At 37.4% G+C, this 18,702-nt stretch overlaps 1 protein-coding gene across 2 annotated transcripts in view; it reads left to right on the forward strand.

Moving 5' to 3' along the window:
- The window catches only part of Dcc (DCC netrin 1 receptor), a 1,059,673-nt gene that overhangs the window by 981,741 nt on the left and 59,230 nt on the right, over positions 1 to 18,702 (forward strand). For both annotated transcript variants that reach the window (XM_034518676.2, XM_076912482.1), the window contains exons 23-24: positions 3,559 to 3,721; positions 12,747 to 12,973. In XM_034518676.2, the coding sequence (XP_034374567.1) occupies positions 3,559 to 3,721; positions 12,747 to 12,973 (390 nt within the window). The remainder of the gene's footprint in view (positions 1 to 3,558; positions 3,722 to 12,746; positions 12,974 to 18,702) is intronic.

Raw genomic sequence — 18,702 nt, forward strand, 5'->3', positions numbered from 1 at the left:
ACATAATACATCACACACCATCATACATCATACATAGTAGAGCATATATCAATCATATCATATTCCATATGATGTCATGACATATGTCATATATCACATATCACATATGATAAAGAAATCCTAGTTCTAGAGTCCACTTAAGGAATCAAAATCTCCCCTTAGAATCAGTCTAAAGAGCCAGCAAGATGCCTCAATATTTTAAGGTGCTTCATACAAATATCAAGGACCTGAGTTAGATCTCTGGACTACATAGTAAAAAGAAGAAATGATGCCCATGGCTGGTTCTCTGACCTAAAACATTCATTTATATATATATATATATATATATATATATATATATATATATATACATACATATGTATATATATGCATACATTTAATGTACACATACATTTAAACATACTAGCAAATTTTAGAGTCATCCTAAATTACGAATTTTGATATACCAATTTTATGAAGTTGTTTGAGTAGGAATTCATTCCCCATTATAATTATGACCACAAGTAATACATTTTGAAGTAGCCAATACCAGAAAATTAAAGAAGCAATCTTTTATGAATAATGGATAATGGAGAAAAAGTAATGACCCCCACCTAATTTTCAGTACTGCTAGGCAGTGGATATAAATGTTAATGGTGGGTAAGTGTAAACCACAGGCAAAATTGTGTTCCCTTTGAAGTTGCATGTCCTGAAAGATACCGTCTTGAATAGTTTTAGATTTAGCAAGTAAAATTGTAATTTGCCCACAATTGCCTAAAAATCTGACATAAGTAAATTCTTTGCAAGAGATTTCTGTTTCAATGTGTTTATGCTTCTTAACGTATATGCATATGCAATGAGAAATTACTCAAAATTGCCCTAAGCTGCTTGTATTTTCACTTCTTAAATATGTCACTACCCAGTGTGCATCAAGCTTAAAAGTTTTGCTTAAGTGCTTAAAGTTGTCTTTCAAAATAATATGAAATTTTAGTTAAAAAGAAGCACCAAGCTAAATCTGACATGAGCCTGCCAATCAATAAACTTTCCTGTTTACAAGAGTCAGACTTCAGCTGAAGAAAGGACAGTGATTTAAAAGCATGTCAGTACATGCTTTACTTTTTAAGGTTTAAGATTCCTAGTAAGAATAAAAAATATAATTAAGTTTGACCTGGCAAGCATTACCTCACAGAGAAAATTCATGAAGGCAAACCAGATAGATAATAACATCCAGTGGTTTCCAGCCAGTTCATATCAACTGTTGGCATTATCCTACACAGCTTTTTCTATCACTTCATGGTGTTTTAGAAATATTATGCTAAGTGAATGAGACTAATGATGTACATGCAATATGTCTAGACTAACTACTGGAGAGACAAATTATTATTCTGGCTGATTGCAGCAAACTGAAAACCCCAAGACACATGGATGGTGAAAGGAAACCCCAGCTCTTTTCTCTTCTATTTTTCTAGCAAAACAATTATGGTAAATATGTAATCTGGAACAATCCCTGATAATTATAAACAATCCCACAAAGGCATGTGAAACCTGAGATTCCCTAAAATCCTAGTAAAGTGTTAAGATTTGGGGAAAGGGTATTTTTTCCAGTTAGATATGTAAGTGAAGTCCCTGAGAGGCAAGTCCGCAGTCACACCTTACCCTTAAAAGATGACTGTATTGACAAAAATATCTTCCCATGTTTTGTTCTGAAACCTCTCACATAATGAAATTGCATATATCTCCCTTAGACTGACAGAATTATTGGTGTTTTCTGGCTCTCTCTATATTTGCTGGATTCATCCTTCAAAGCATAGTAATAGAGTAATAGCTTATTGTGAGGATGCAAATGGCAGTTTCAAATAAATTTAGGCCCTGGTAATCATTTATGTTCTTTGTTTTTCATTCTATCCTTTTAAAAATTCACTTTTGAATTAAAAAAAAAGAGTATATGAGAATACTATAATTCATGAATTATCTTTTAGTTGAAAGCACTTAATGAAACTGTAGAAGCTGAAGAGGCTTCCTAAATATTTTCTTATGTCAGGAAGAATCAAAGCTAAATATTTGGTGATATAGTACTATTTCAATTTTATGATGCATTTAATTTTTGGACTAGACTCCACATCCTCCCTTGACACTGAACATGCTTCTACAGTCTGAGCCTTACATTCGTGGGAATGGCAACCACCATGGAAGTTACCTCAGCTCAGCCCTGCTTTATTCACCAGAAAATACCAAATCCCTTTGCTAGTAGTTCTGTCTGGGATTTGCCAAACAAGGTTAGCAAATTTGGTCAAAAGATCTACAGGTCCTATAAAGCTATATTCCATTGGCCTCAATTTTGAAACAATGTTTTAATTTACAATGTTTCACCACTTTGATTCTCTTTAATAAAAATGTGAAATTATCAATTAATTTTTAAATACTTATAATTGTTGGATATCCTTTTATTTTCTTTTAAATTCGTGTATATGGGATGCGAGATGAGAGATAGTTGCTTGGATCAATGTAATTTATTTCAAGGAACTATTTCTGTCAGCATGCAAGCAATCACATTTCAACTCCTCAAAATAATGTGATATAAAGTCCTATATGTTTCTATGAAATGACTCTCCTGAGATTTGTAAATTATTAGTAGAAATTCAATGTTCTTATCAGATATTTTCGTGCCAATGGGAAGATGCAACATTGTCTTCCAGATATAACAGGGTTGATACCCACAAAAACTTAGAGACTCTAGGAGCACACACAAAATCGTCAATTAGACAAAATCCCAGAACTGAGAATCATACATGCACACAAAGTCTCACTTTTAACCAAGAAGCTATTTGTAACTTATACCTGTTGGCAGAGGGAAAATCAGTTTTCTCCAATGGAGTGTCATTGGGAATATCAACCATACTCCAGGGCAGGCACAGTGCCTGGGAGTAGCTGACCAACACAAAACAGACTCAATGAAAAAGTTTTTCCCAATATTATATTCTTAGCTTGTTGATCAGGATAAAACTCTTCTATAAGTTCACCTTTGGAAATGTTCCATGTTGGCTGCTTTTAGTATAGTCAACGGGGTACACGAGTACAATCAGGCTCTAAATTAGAAGGTTTCTATGAACTGAAAAGGAAACTCAAAAGCATTATTGGCCTTTGCCATTGGCCTGTCTTTCAATCAGAAACATCAGCCCTTCCCATTGGCCTGTCTCTCATCAAAACCATTATTGGTCCTTCCTATTAGGCTATCTCTCCATCCACGGGCTAACACTCAAATACATTCTACATCTATTGATTTGCCTACTCTACATACTTTATAAAAGTGGAATGAAACTTTATCTATGTTATTTCATGACTATTCTTTTGTGTGTCTGGGTAGTATTCCATTAAAAGGATATAACACAATTTTTTAAAGTTAATCGACATTTATTTTGTTTCTATTTTGGCTGTTTTGAATAGTGCTGTTAACAAATGTTTCCTGTAAAAGTTTGTGTATTTCCTTTCACTTGAATCTTTTTGTTTTCCTTCTCAGGCTATAACAGTAGTAACAACTTCTTCCGAAACCTAAATCCTGTATATTTGTTTTACCCCCAGAACCACCCATTGGACAGATGCACCCCCCACATGGCAGTGTCACTCCTCAGAAGAACGGCAACCTGCTGGTGATAACTGTGGTCACCGTTGGCGTTCTCACTGTGTTGGTTGTGGTGATTGTCGCAGTGATTTGTACCAGGCGCTCTTCAGCTCAGCAGAGGAAGTGAGTGGTGACCTACTTTCAAGAAAGAAAAACAGTCTTCTATGCTGTATTCTCTTTCCACCCCCACCCCCACCCCTGTTCTTCTGTTCTTTCATAAATCTCATGTGTCCCTTATAGCTTGACCCTGGTTAAACCAATTTCTGTCCATTGTAATCATATAATTAAGTTACAGCTAGATTTGAAGAGTTTTACAACACAACCCTGGGGACTATCTTGCATTTTTGTTTGTTTTTACTTCTCAGCGGCAAAGTCTCATGTAAATAGCACCGAGAGAGAGAGAGAGAGAGAGAGAGAGAGAGAGAGAGAGAGAGAGAGAGACTACACTAAGCCCCTTCTCTACCCTCTCTACCACTGCTTCAAGACAGTTGGAGATAGTGTTCCTCCACAATACTTATTTATCACATTTGACAGAGAGGCCTGCAGGCAGATAATCAATGCTAGTTGGATGGATGACTAAATATAGCATTATCAAACTCAATGTCATTGCAAACACAGGGATGCTTAGCTCTTAGGCACTAGGAAAGAAAGAAGAGTCTAGTAGTTTCAAAAGGTTGCTATTTCCTGTCTATGTTTAAATGTCAGAAAATAGCATAATGCCTCCAAAATATTTTACTATTTTACAGTTGTTGATTTTATTGTTTTGAGAAGGTTGCACCACATACAAAATTAAGAATGAATATATGGTTTGGTCACATCTCACCCTTCCTAGCAGTGCCTCAGGACCAGCACAATGTTTGCCTATGTTTGCAGATTCTAGGAGTCACCAGAGACATTGTCTTTAGTCATTTGACTTTCCGGTTTTTGTCAAATTCAGTCCGATGTATTTTCAGCAACACTCATGCTCTCTCTGGATGGAATGGTTTTTGTTCTCATTCCTTTTGGTTTGTTCTGTGCCTCAGGCTTGTGCTGAGGCTCGGCTAGAAGTGGCTGGCTTGACAACTCTTCTCTACATTCATTGTCAACAAAGATTCTCCAGCAAGTTGTTTTTCTCTTCTCTCATGCCCGGTCTCTCTCCTGCTCTTATATACCTTATATTATATACCTTATAGCTCTACTGATGGTGTCTTTTGTTTCCACTGGCACTGTATGTAGACACAGAACAGGTGAAGAAAACATCCAGCAGAGACCACCAGAGAGGCACAGATTTAGCATTTAATTTAGATCTAGCTGCAGTCATGGGTTGTATTGTTTAGAACTGGTAATTCCTGGTGAGACAGTACACTGTCTGAAAGAGAAAGGCAATGATCTTAAGAAGTTTGTTTTCAGGTGTGAATGCTATGAGAAGACAGTGTTAGAACCAATTGATTGAATGTCTTAGACTGTTATAACAGAATACCTGAAGGTGAATAATTTAACAAGGATATATAAGTTTATTTTGGATTCAAAGTTATGGCAGTCCAAGAGCATAGCACTGTGTGTGTTAATTTATGGGGAGGGTTATCTACTATGACTATATGCAAGGTGACAAAGGAGAACATGAAGACAAATATGGGAAGGATGTGCCATGACAAGATAGGCAGCAAGAGACAAGGGGTAGCCCTACTTTGAAAGCTGCATGAACCCATTTTCATGACAGGAAAACTAAGAATTATCACACAATATGACCAGCCCTGAAATTAAAACATTAATCATTTTAGCAATCTCCTTGTGACTCACACTGTCGCCTTAGGGATAAGTCTCAAAATGAGTTTCCCTGAAGGCAAATAATGTGCAAATCTTGTCAGTAAGATCTTGAAAAAAATCTCACAGTATGGAATTCCTAAGAAGGGTCATTCATATGTAGCATGGTGTATCATCAAAGCATCAAGTTTCAGAGGCAGAACAAAGAATTCACATGAAGCAGAGGGAAGGTGTTGAATGACCAGTGGTTACAGCATTGGCACATTCATGCAATACCCTCAATTTAGCTATATTGTCTCTAGAGAGTCTGAGTTTCAGATGCTTGCTTCCCTCACTATTTAGTGGTCATCATACTGACTGATGAACTATGGTCCTGGGTATGTACTGTCTCTCTACAGGAAAAATTTCTGTTCTGTAACGGTGAAAAACTAAAATTTGTCAGGTTACCTTGAATCATCTGGAAACCCACACAAAAGCCTTTGTGATAATAAGAACTTGAAACTTTTTATCTGGAAAAGTTAGTGTTTCCTAAACATAGCTAGTTAACAAAGAGAGAGTGAGTGGATAAATAACAATCTGTGAATGACTGAGCACCCAGAGAAACTGAACTTTGGGTTTTTCCTCATCTAACTCACAATCTCTTATTACTTGATAGAATTCCACACTTTCTCTAATGTCAGCAATGACAGACCCACTGACCTTTGTCTTGTTTTCTGATGACATTCTTCTCAGAGTCTTGGCAGATGGCTGAGCATAAAAGTACCTACTACCAAGCCTAAGGTCCCTAATACAATGTCTAGAGCCCAAGTGGGTGAAGGAGCTCACTCCCAAAAGATTCTTCTGACCTCCACATGCCTCTATAGCACACAAGCATGTGCAGACACACAATAAATAAATGCAATTTAAAAATTATATACAGATCGAACAGATTGTAATTATATATGTGTAAATATATATATGTAAATATATATGTATAAAACAGCAATTAAAGTAAAAGAACCCATGAATTTATAGAGAGCAGAGGAGAGATATAAGGGAGGGCTTAGAGGTAAGAAAGGAAAATGGATAAAACATGTAATTATATTTTAATTTCAAATTATTAAATAATAATATACATGTATACATAATTTTTAAAGTATATACATAATATAATTATAATAAAATGTAATACATATTGTATTTTCAGATGTAGGTTAAGAGAAAGGGTAGAGAATTTTTTTCTTGCAATTATTTGTAGGCTTTAGTTTTTTTTTTTTTTTTTTCAGTGAGGACTTTCTTCAACACTGTATCTGCCATGGAAACATTAGAACCAATTAATACAGTTGAAAGCAAAAATCAATTCCAATCTGAAACAAACAAACAAACAAACAAACCCTCTTTACTGAGCTCTCTGAAATTGGGAGTGAAATACAGTTAGTGCTGGAGAGTAGGAAACACAACCAGGGCCTCTTTCCTCTCTGTTTCTGAGTCAGCTGAAGAATGAGGTTTTCTTTGTATTTTACTGGGAATGCAAATTATTACATCCCAGGAAAGTGAATGTGTTGTCAACTATCAGGAATTTCTTACCACAATTAAAATTTACACATTTGTTCCATCCCATTTTATTGATTCATACCATATGTTTAACAATTACCCGGCTATCTACCTGACACACTGGATGGTGGGTAAGACTTTAGTGTTATCATATAAAACCGTGGAGCAAGGTTTCCATCTAATTTCTACTACCTTTGCTTACAATAGCTCTTATTAAGTTGTGTCATGTTTGAGCAGGTCCTTCATCCCTTGGCATCAGCTTGTTTAGCCTTGGTAAGAATCAACACAAGTATTTCCATCATCCAGCCCAATCTAAAACACATAAATTCAAAGTATTATAATTGTAAATTGCAAAATCACACAGCAGCCTAGAAATTTCAAGTAATATAAAACAGAGGTAATTGTGTGTAGTTTTGGCAATTAAAGTTTCCTTACATGGAAGAGAATTCCATATATTTTTGCAGCTAGTGAGATTACAACAGAATATTGTAATATAGAAGAATTGTGTTTTATTGAAATCAAACTTGGTGGGTATTTTCCTGTACTGTTTTTTTTTTTTAATAAGGTAAGAATATTTTCCTTGTGAACATAAAATTTGAGTTCAGTTTTATTCTGTATATAATTAATAAAGATTAAAAGGTTAGTATTGAACCTATCATAGAAATTCAGATTACACGGTTATTACAATCACAAGGCAGTTATCAGAATAGACAGCAATCTTGTCTTAATACTTTAAATTAAAATATGTAAAAAAACCTTCCTCTTGATATAATCAGTTGTCAGCTGAGACTTATGTTTAATTTAATGTGTGTAGAAAGTTTTAAATTATAGCATAAATTCAAATCTTGACAAAAATGATTATTTTAAATACTGCAGATCAACAGTTTAAGTTCTCAAATAATGTTAATTGCCTTTTAACTTCAAATATGACTTTGGTTTTCAGTTCTTTAACATTTTAATTGCTTTTGCATATTCCCTTTACTGGCAACTTCTTAGTATTTTATGGTCAATTGGCTTGGCCTTAAAAACACAGGTATAGTCAAATATTGACCCTTTCTGAGATTCTAATGCAAGGTTAATAGCTACTACTCAAGCATAAATAGACAATATAGGGGGTGGAGAGAGCAGGGGACTATTGACACTGCCTATCCCCATCCTCCCTTTCCTGTACAGCCTGGGCTGTGTCTTCACTCCTTGAAAAGCTTCTTCTTTCCTGATGTCCTCTCTATACAGGTGGGCAAGGGAGCTTGCAACACCAACCACTGGACCTTGAGCATACTGGTGACGAGGGAGAGAATATATGACTGCTTGCTTATTAGTCTGCCAGGATTCTTAGCACATAGTAGGGCCTGAAAGATTTATTACATGAAGAGGCATCTACATGAGGACAGCAGTGCATAGAACACTTCATCGAGTAAGGTCATAAGGACAGTAAACCTTCAATCCATGTGGGTTTTTTTAAATTGTTTATTTATTTATTTATTTAATGTATATGAGTCCACTGTAGCTGTTTTCAGACACACCAAAAGACAGCATCAGATCCCATTACAGATGGTCATGAGACACCATGTGGTTGCTGGGAATTGAACTCAGGACCTCTTGAAGAACAGTTAGTGCTCTTAACTGCTGAACCACCTCTTTAGCCCTCCATGTGGCTTTTAACCCACTCACACCCCCAAAAAAATCTTGAAAATGAAGAAGGTTTTCTTTGAGTGAAAAGCATGGGGCAGGCAGACCAGTGAGGAATATGTGAAGGAGCTTTCAAATAACAATAATGGAGAGGTCTTCTCTGAGTGGTCCTCTTATCTTTGCATGGATGATATCTATGTGACTTGGCCTCATACAAATAGTGAGTGTGACAAATATTTATGTTTGAACTAAACCATCTCTGCAATTACCCGCTTACTTGATGATATCACTCAAAATATTTCTGCAGGAGTCAAGGCCTCCAGTGACTTGACTCTCCCATTTCAGCCTACTGTCTACAATATTCTGGTACAATCTTCTTACTGCAATAAAACAGAAATTGCCAAGCCATCCTGCTTTTCAGCATGTAACATGCATCAATACCTCACCCATGTTTGTATACATACTACTGAATATGTTTCTTGACATGTTTGTTTTTCTACAAATTCTTGCTAAATAAGTGGCATATTATTGTAAAACATTGGACACTGCTGAAGAAGTACAGCAAAGGTTCTCCCTGCATTACCAGAGGAACTATATTAGGTCAGAGAAATAACCTGGCAGCTCAGTGAGACACTGGGCACCCAATGACTCCCTGAGAGGCATAAGTAGAGGAATTCTCTACTCTGAAGATTTCACTGAGGTAAAACAGCTAGCAGGGCTCTCTCTTAAAAAGTAAAAGGAATTCTTAAAAGTGAGTAGATTTTAAGTCAACCAGATTCCAAAAGTATTTAGGACAGAAAGTAATCAAGCAGATAAAATTGAACCTCAGAAACCCCTCATGCTCAAAATGCTTTACTTGATGGCACTACTATGCCAAAGCAGAGGGCCTGGTGAATTGTGGGCTTTGCCTTTGAGAATACCTGAAGCAAGAAGACATGGCTCCCATCCTAAAGGTATGTTTTGAAAGAAGGTAGTATAACTGTAGGAAATGATAGTTTTTGGATTGCGAAGAAGGGTTAAACGTATGGTATTTCTTTATTTAACAGAAACACCATATTTAAAATATAAGCAAACAAAACTAAATAAATCAATTGGCAGTATTTTACCAGTGTTAGATTTGCCTGCTAACACCCAGATCACCCCACCCCTCAATATGGCCTCTGGTTCAATAGTCCTGAGAAGTTCACAGGCAATGCTGCTGGCTGTGCTCCCCCACCAGACTTTGGAAAGCCATCACTAAGTCTACCTGCATATGTGTTAAAAAAAGATTCTACTGCAGAAAACGGGGAGCTGAGTGCTGCCATCACTTTAGCCATTAACCTATAGGGACAACAGATGGGCAGGAGGTCGAGATGACAGCTGCCCTTTGTAGAGTTTAAAGACAAATTTCAGAAACTTGAGGTTGTAGCACCTGCTGGGTTTATTGCACATCTGCGCACATCTGCTACAGTGCAGAAAGGCTGGAGAGAAAGAAGCACTGCAGAGAGAAGGCCCCACTCCTGAAAGAAAAAAAAAGACATTGTGGAGAGGAGTTAGTGTAAAATGATTACACACACACACACACACACACACAGATGAACTTGGTTAGAGACCTTCAGGATTTCATTGGCACCCAGATTGTCAGTTGAGGGGTACATCAACATCTGAATCTGACAAAAGCCCAGCAGCAAAACTGTCTGCAGTTATCAGGAATCGGCACTTCTTCCTACTTTGAGTTCATGATTCACAATCAACTAAAAGCTTTCCCCAGATCTGAAACCTCTTAAAATTAGAAGAGACCTGGCATTTGTTGCCATAGGGTACTGCAGACTGGTAAATGAATGGTTAATCAAGACATACACTTAAACATAAGGCAAGAAGAATTCTAGATTTATTACTTGGATCAAAATGGAAAAATTCATATATATATATATATATATATATATATATATATATATATATATATATATATATCAATTGTAGACTATATGGGCCTGCTTGCTTCTCACTATGTAGCCCTAAAACTCAACTTGTCTTTTGCTTTAGCCTCTTAAATTCTAGGATTAAAGACTTAACCCATCTTACCTTGCTTTCCCACAAAAACAAATTTTTTTTAAGATTTAATCTTAATGTCAACTTGTGTGTGTGTGTGTGTGTGTGTGTGTGTGTGTGTGTGTGTGTGTGTGTGTGTGTGTGTGGTTGCCTAGGGACATGGAAGAGGGAATCAGATGCCTTGGCACTGTAGTTACAGACCATTGTCTGCCTCCCTGACTATGGCAATAGGGAGAAAACATGGGTCTCAGGGAAGATCAGCAAGTGCTTTGAACAACCAAGTCATCTCTCTGCCCCTATTAGAAAGTTTTGATCCGTACTTTTTATGGGCTATTTAAGTATTGTGTTACCACCATGAGGAAGCACATGGTGTTATGCTGAGTATGGGAGCTGGTGCTTCTCTAAAGACAACTACAGAGACAAGATGCTGAAGTTATTTAACAGTTTGATCCAAGAGATAAGAGATAACAGGGTGAACCTGCCAGCTTTGACCATGAGCAAAAACTTAATGGCACTAGTGGTAGGCAACATAGAGTTCTGTGAGTGTTGCTGATCTGTTGAGGAGGGCAACTGAAGTGTAGGACCATCGATTCATTCATATGATGGAGGTCAGTGACTATTGCCTCAGACACCAGTAAACAACCCAGAATTGAGGTTCAAGTGCTGTTGGAGACAATTCGAGGCTACTGTCATAATTCCAACTAGGCCTTTATTGAGAAGCTATTATAGCTTTAAGCATACAGTATTTCTCTACGAAACCACGAAGCAGCTATTAAGTCTGGAGTTCTTGTTTCCTGTCCTCATCAGCCCTACTTCTGAAAGACAGAAGAGAATGCTGAGAAATTTCAATAAATTGTACTACTAAGCATTAATTGGAAAGATATTTGCAAAGCTTCTAAGTTGGTAATTGAAAAAGCAAAGTCATTCCCAGTGGTTTTGCATAGGTTACAGTTTCTCATTATGATTAGCTTGTTTTGGGAGTAGTGAATGAATGCCTCATTCAGTGAAGTGTTTGCTGAATGGACATGAAGACTTGAGATGGATCCCTAACTTCCATGTAAAACACAATCATTTTAGATCAAGCCCTGGGAATATGGAGATAAACAGAATCCCTGGGCTTGTAGGCAAGCCAGCCTAGTATAAATGGTGGTTTCCAGGACCCTGATAGCAAATCAGGTAGTCTGGTTTTGATGAATAACACCAAAGGTTGACTTCTGTCTTCTGTGCACACTGCACACACACACACACACACCACAATTAGTTTGTCTTGGCCACTTAACAAACATTGCAACTGAGTTCTATCACTGCAGTACACATGCAAAGAAACCCCACCCCATCTCAATAAAACTTCAGTACAGATTGGCATAGATTTGGCCTGTAAGCTGTCGTTTTGTGGCTCCCTGGTTTAAAAAAAAAAAAAAAAGCCTAGTTAGAGTAATCACCATGCTACTTTACTTTATACATGGAGTATTTGAGTCTCAGTAACCTGAAGATTTGATCATCACTGAAGACAAGGTATTATTAAATGTAGGGTAGCTAAAACCATACTGAAGCAAATAAGAGAAGTTTGAAATACATTTCTGGAGAAGGGAATCTTTCTTTCTCTTCTAATTTCAAAAGACAACTCTCATTGTGTCTGCACCCAGACGCGCAGTGGCTCCAAGGCAAACTGTTTTCTTCACCCAAGAATGTCCTCATGCGGCTTTTTGTTTTCAAATAGCAAATGTCCCAGTTGCACATTAAATTATACAGCTGAGGCATAGACTTTCCTCTAAGCTCCAACCTTAGCTGTTGGCACAAATTCTGGCCTTTTTATTTCTATCTGCCCTTTCAAAGCTACTCGTTCATTTATCTCTGAAACAGATGTTGCAGTCATGTACCTTATGCCTACCTCCAAAGATGGGCATATGGATCCCTCCAACCCATTGTCACCTTGTGCATGAATCTCCAGCTGCTGAAGCTGGAGAAAGGCTTCTGGCAGGCAGTGGGGACCCTGGGGATTCAGCTCGGCATCTCCTAGAAATGTGCAGAGGCTCTGGGGGAGGAAAGGAAAGACAGCCAGGACAAGTCTGCCAATTTTGGGGTTTCATCTGATTCCTCCAGGGAGTCCTTTTGTTTCTTTGCTTTGCTTGCAACCTGAACTGAATGAGGAGAGATAGGACACACCATGGGCTTGAAGCACTCACATCTGCTCTTTCACTTCATTGCATAGGAAGCGGGCCACACACAGTGTGAGCAAGAGGAAGGGCAGTCAGAAGGACCTCCGGCCTCCCGATCTTTGGATACATCACGAAGAAATGGAAATGAAAAATATCGAGAAGCCCGCAGGAACCGACCCTGCAGGAAGAGACTCCCCCATCCAGAGCTGCCAAGACCTAACACCAGTCAGCCATAGCCAGTCAGAAACCCAGATGGGAAGCAAAAGTGCCTCCCACTCAGGTAATGATATTCGCTCTAGGATCAGAAAAGCCCACTGGGGGACTCTGTACTCTCTCTATTAGTAGCTTCTAATACTTTTGCACACCATTTTGTGTCATCTAGCAATTAAAACTAGCTGATGAAAATTTGGTGACACATCTGTGCCCTCTATCATCCTGTTGCCTGCCTTCTCTAATTCGAACAATCTGGAAGAATTTTATAATTTAGCAGCAATGCAGCTGGGAAGAATGATGTTAGGAGCCTAATTGAAATGATCACATTCTCTGATCTTGTACAAAAGTGTTCTTAAGGCAATACAGTTTGATGCTAGCCATACAGGTTTTCGCTCCTGAATCTATGTGGGCCATTACAAGATGATTCTCAATTTGCTATCAATTCATTGTTTTAAAAAAAATAGCATTAGGAGCACTGGAGGAATGAAAACATCATTATTTTGACATTCATTGCAATGGAGATCAACTGTCATCTCTTGTCACATTATTTTGTGATTCCCCACTGGAAACAGTCATTTGAAAACTGTTGGTATACAGAGGCAAATGAAGGAAGTGCCAATTGTTCAATAGACTGCAGAATAATAATTGAAGTCCAGGGATCACTAAGAAATCAGTAAAGTGGTTCTAAAATACACTATTCTGGAGGGCATCGAGTATTTGTTTACTAAAAGTACAGTAGCATGTAAGCTGATCACCAGAGCATGGTGAATCGACTGGTGAAATGAATGCCCACTCTTCTTAAAGTAAATTAAATATCTTAGTCAAGTTAATAGGCAACGAGTTTTCTCGACTTTTTTATTTCAAGAATTCTGAAACAAGGATTTTAGTCACTGACTTTTCAAGCATGGGCTGAATATTCCTCTTCTATCCTCTCCAGCATCTCCAGTGGGTTAAGGGGCAGCCTAGTCATATTGGAAACAACAGCCTAGATTTTAAAGGTTCTCTTACTTTATTGCTGGATAGACATTTAAATATGTAGACTAGAGTTCTTTCAAAACTTCTAATGCCTTCAAGCAGATTTAAATGTGAAAACGAGGCAGAAGGTTCAGGTCTGTTTCAGAATCACCTTTACGAATTTCCCTGTGTTAACCATGTTTCCATTACTATAGAGAAAAATACCAGAATAACTGAACTATAAAAAGGAAAGGCTATACTGACTTGTGGGGTCAGAGCTTTCAGTCTATGGGAGCCTGGTCTTGTTGTTTGGGTCCATGATAACACCATAGATCACAGTGAGAGTATAAGGCAGAGGATTTTGGCTCACCTACTGCCAGATGGGAAGATAAGTAAAAACAACTCATGAAGATAGAATAACTTCCCCAAACTCCCTCTAAATGTATTTTCTCAACAACCTAACTTCTTTCCAAATGTTCTCACATCCCGGTAGCCCCACCAGCTGGCAGTCAAGTCTCTAATATATGGATTTTTGAATAACAGTCAAAAACCAACTCACAGAGCCCAGCCTTTCCATTCTTTGGGGGAACATGAGAGAAAGGAAATGCCATAAAAATGAGAAGAGTCCAAAGGGCTCCTGGAATTCTTTACATCTGTTCTCTTTGGGGGTCCTAAGTAGCGTCCATATGCTGCATCTTTCCTAGTGTGCAAGTGTGTATTCCACATATTTGTGGAATTTCTTCTTTGTCCAAGTCTTTAATAATGGAAACCAGCTTATCACTCTCCTTGCAAAACCACAGGTTTTTTACTGCATAAAACTACTTAGGCAGTTCCAGGAAGAGGAATCAAGCCTCTGTAACATTTTGTATGGCCACTTGGCCCACACGAAGTTCCTACATCCTTACCAAGACCGGCCATAAGAGATCTTATACTTCTTTGGGCCTTGACTCTTTGTTACCTCTCCCTCTGTTTAGACAGACACATGAGAGGTAAGCAAGGCCACAGTTAGAAAAGATTTCCTTCCATCTGCAGAAAGAAAAGAAAGCAATTTTCTTGAAGGAACTACTGCTCCTTTCAGAGAATTCATCTTGAAGCTTAATTCTGGACTGGGCACCAGGAGCATCAAAATGCCTTTTCCTCCAGTAGAGGCTATTGCCTTCCAGGATGCCATTAATCCTCCTTTCTTTCTATACTGGGACAATCTTTCTAGCAGTTAGACTAGCTTTATGTCTCTCAATAAACGGATAAGGTAGGTTTGATACCAGTGATGGCTGTTTGCTTTGGAATGAGAGGACACTTGTATCTATTTGTCCTCAACATGTGGACAGCATTGCTTAAAGAGAAAGGATCACTTGGCTGCCTTCTTTGCTTTTATTTTTTAATGCTTTGTTGAGATGGGTCACATGTATACCAAGCTTGCCCCAACGTCCCAATGTAGCCAAGGGTCTTATTTCCTCTACTTCCTGAGTGTTTGAGAGAAGGGTGCATGGCATGTGCCACCATGCCCTAGGTTTGTTGGTAAGTTTCTGAGGAGGCAATCCCTCCATAAGAAATGATGACTCTGTTAAGCATCATGCTTGCCATTTTCACACATGACCCTTATAGAATCTGCAATACACTTTGAGATAAGTGTTATTCTCCTCATAAAATAAATGAAGCAACCTAAACAACCTTTAGTTTTTATAGTTAGCACAGTAGATTATATAGTACAGTGGTAGGTCATGGAGTCATATAGTTGCAGATTCAGTCCTGTAGTTTACATAGTCAGTAGGTTATATTGCCAGCACTTTAGCTTATATAGTCAGTAGCATAGTATAGGTTGCAGCCAGGATGGTAGATTTTACGGTAGTACTATAGTTCTCAAGGTCAATATTATAGTTTATATTGTAGGTTTCCTGGCATGGTAGGCTAGTACAGTTAGTTAGTATAGTTAGTACATAGTTAATATTGTAGTGCATAGTTTCATAGTCAGTACTGTAGGTTACAGAGTCTCACTGTAGTTTTCATGATCATTACTTTAGTTTACATAGTCAGTAGTTTAGGTAACATGGTACTGTAGATTACATCATCACTGCTGTAGTTCAACCTACTTAATGCTGTGACCCTTTTAATACAGGTCCTCATGTTGTGATGACCACCAACCATAAAATTACTCCATTGATACTTCACAACAGTAATTTTGCTGCTACGGTTCTGAATTTATAGTGTTGTAAACATCTGACATGCAGAGCATGTGATATGCAACCCCCCCCCCAAAGGGTCATGACCCACAGGTTGAGAATCACTGCAGTGGCTCATATGGCCATTGTTCTATGTTCCATAGTCTCCACTGTAATTCATATGGCTATTACTGTAGACCACATATTCGGTACTGTGGGGTACACAGGACTGTAGCATACATAGTTTATGTAAACTGTAGTTCGTACAGTTAATACTGGTCATCTGTGACAGAAACCATCTGTGCTCTGACCCTCATATCCATGCTTTAATAACCAAATTTCAATAAAGTTATTTAGTAATTTTAGAGAAGATGTTAACTTTATCTCCAGGCATGAAATTAATTTTGAATAAACTCAAAATTCACACACAATGTTTGGGTGTCAGTGACAGAAAGTGAAGTGAATTGAGCATCAGCTGAATTAATATAAAATATGTTTCATCAAATACAATTTCCCATTTGCTTTTCATAATGTCTTCTATCCTCTGTGACTATTGTAGTTAGTTGGCTTAAACTTCCTTTTCCTCAGTCACAGGAGTGGGATATCCTAGTGATATAATTTATAGTAAGTCACATGGTAGGCATCCGCATGCAGTGTGATAACTGTCTTCTGCACAGAATGGGTTTCAAGCTTCTCTTCACATAAAAAAAAAATCACAGAAGAGAAAGAGATACAAGCATTTGGATGTGTTTTATTTCCATGTTTAGACGTAGAATTTCCTTCTGGAAATGAAACCCAGCACAACTCCAGCCCAGAAATCCTGAGGATTGGTCCCTAATTTTCGTACCCACTCATAAAAAAGTACATTTTGACATTGTCACATTTGCTTATTCGACTTTAAAAAATGGCACTAAGCTTACCATAAAACATCTTCTATAGTGTAACTTTTATTGTTTGTTTTTAACTATCTACATGTTAACTGAAGGTTTTATGTAAATTTTCCAATCCTATATGGATAAATGGTGAGTAATGTCAAATATTTTCATTAAAAAGCCCTTAGTTGTTGCTACGTGTTCTGGCCTGGATAATTGCTGCTCAAAAGCCCTTGTGCATGCTCTACACTCAGTAGATGGTGCTTTTGGGAAGTGGTGGGAAATTAGGAGGTATGGCCTAGAGGTCAGATGTCTTTGTTCATTAGAGAAACATTTTTCCAAGGCTGAGTTGGACTCCCTGGTAAATGGTTTTCCTTCACCATCTATTTTAGAAATGATGTGCTACCTCTCCAGAATCTAAAAGCAACAGAGAATTTAATTACAGACTTAAACTTCCAAAGCTTAAGACTATTAACTTTTCTGTTTGTAAGTTGATTGTCTGGGGTATTTGTTACAGTGGCAGAATGCTACAAATGACAAAACAGCAATATCATCTATGTGTCAAAAATTGTAGTGGAAAAGATTTTGGTACAGTTCTCAATAGGTAAATATAATTCTGAATAGCTCATTTCCAGAATTAAAATGTAGCTGCAGAGTCAGAAATATAAAATTACAGGCAACTAACAGTATTAAAGGGTTTATCTGAAAACTGAAGAAAGATTTCCTTACCTGGATCTAGAATTACATTTTTCTTCATTATTTATTTATTTGTTTGTTTGTTTGTTTATTGTTTACTTATTTTTGAGAATTAATTCATATAGTTAATATTATTCTGGTTTTTATTTCTACTTAGTAAGCATTATTTTGAATAATAATAAACGGGAAATAATTGTATTGATTTTGTATATTTCTTATTGATCATTTTGCTTCCAATTTTGGAAGTGTCTTGTATTATTTATACTCATTTACAGAAAATGAGCTGCCATTCCACCAGGCTTAAAGTGCTAAAGAGAATTTCCTTTCATTTTGTATTGTCAGAAAAATAAACTGACTTCACCATTATTCTTGAAGCACATTTACTAGTGATGCTCTGTGGATAACTTCTGCATCACCAGCTCCTTTGAAACTTGAAAGTTTTGTCACTTATGTCTTCCAGCATCTGAGAACTGTAAGATATGGAAACCCCACTGTCATTCACAGTGCTGCACCACTATACGTGGCCTAGGTTTATGCCTTCTCGCTGCCTTCAAAATTAGTTTTTATTGTCTCCAGTTTTCAGGAATACATCAGCAACGTATCTGGCATAGATTTTACTGATCTGACTATGAATTTTCATAATTTTCTTAATTATAGATGTATTTACATCTGTTGCTAAATTTGGAGAATTTTTACCTTTAAATATTTGTCAGTTCTGAACTCCTTTTTCATCTACCTTTTGCTGAATTTTTAGATATTGCATTTCTATGAAAGAAAGGTACTTTCTTTTCTATTTTTCCCAGAATTAATGATTTTTTTAGGTGTGGCCCCCATCTACCCAAAACAAATGCTTGGCACTTTGGTTGAAAGTTAAGTGGCTATAACTGTGTGGGTTTATTTCTGGGCCATGTATTCTATTCTACATAGTTGTTTTTCTGCCAATACCACATACCAGGGAGCTTTAGCTACTATGGCTTTGAGGTATACTTTGAGGTCACATGTGATGATTCCACCAGCTTTGTCCTTCCTACTATTTTTATGTTGCTATTAGATCATGCTGCCTAAATCTAAGAGATTTTCTGCTGCATAGTGGCCCTTAAGTGTAAAATCAAATC

Source organism: Arvicanthis niloticus, chromosome 14, assembly GCF_011762505.2.
Source record: "Arvicanthis niloticus isolate mArvNil1 chromosome 14, mArvNil1.pat.X, whole genome shotgun sequence".
Lineage (NCBI taxonomy): Eukaryota > Metazoa > Chordata > Mammalia > Rodentia > Muridae > Arvicanthis > Arvicanthis niloticus.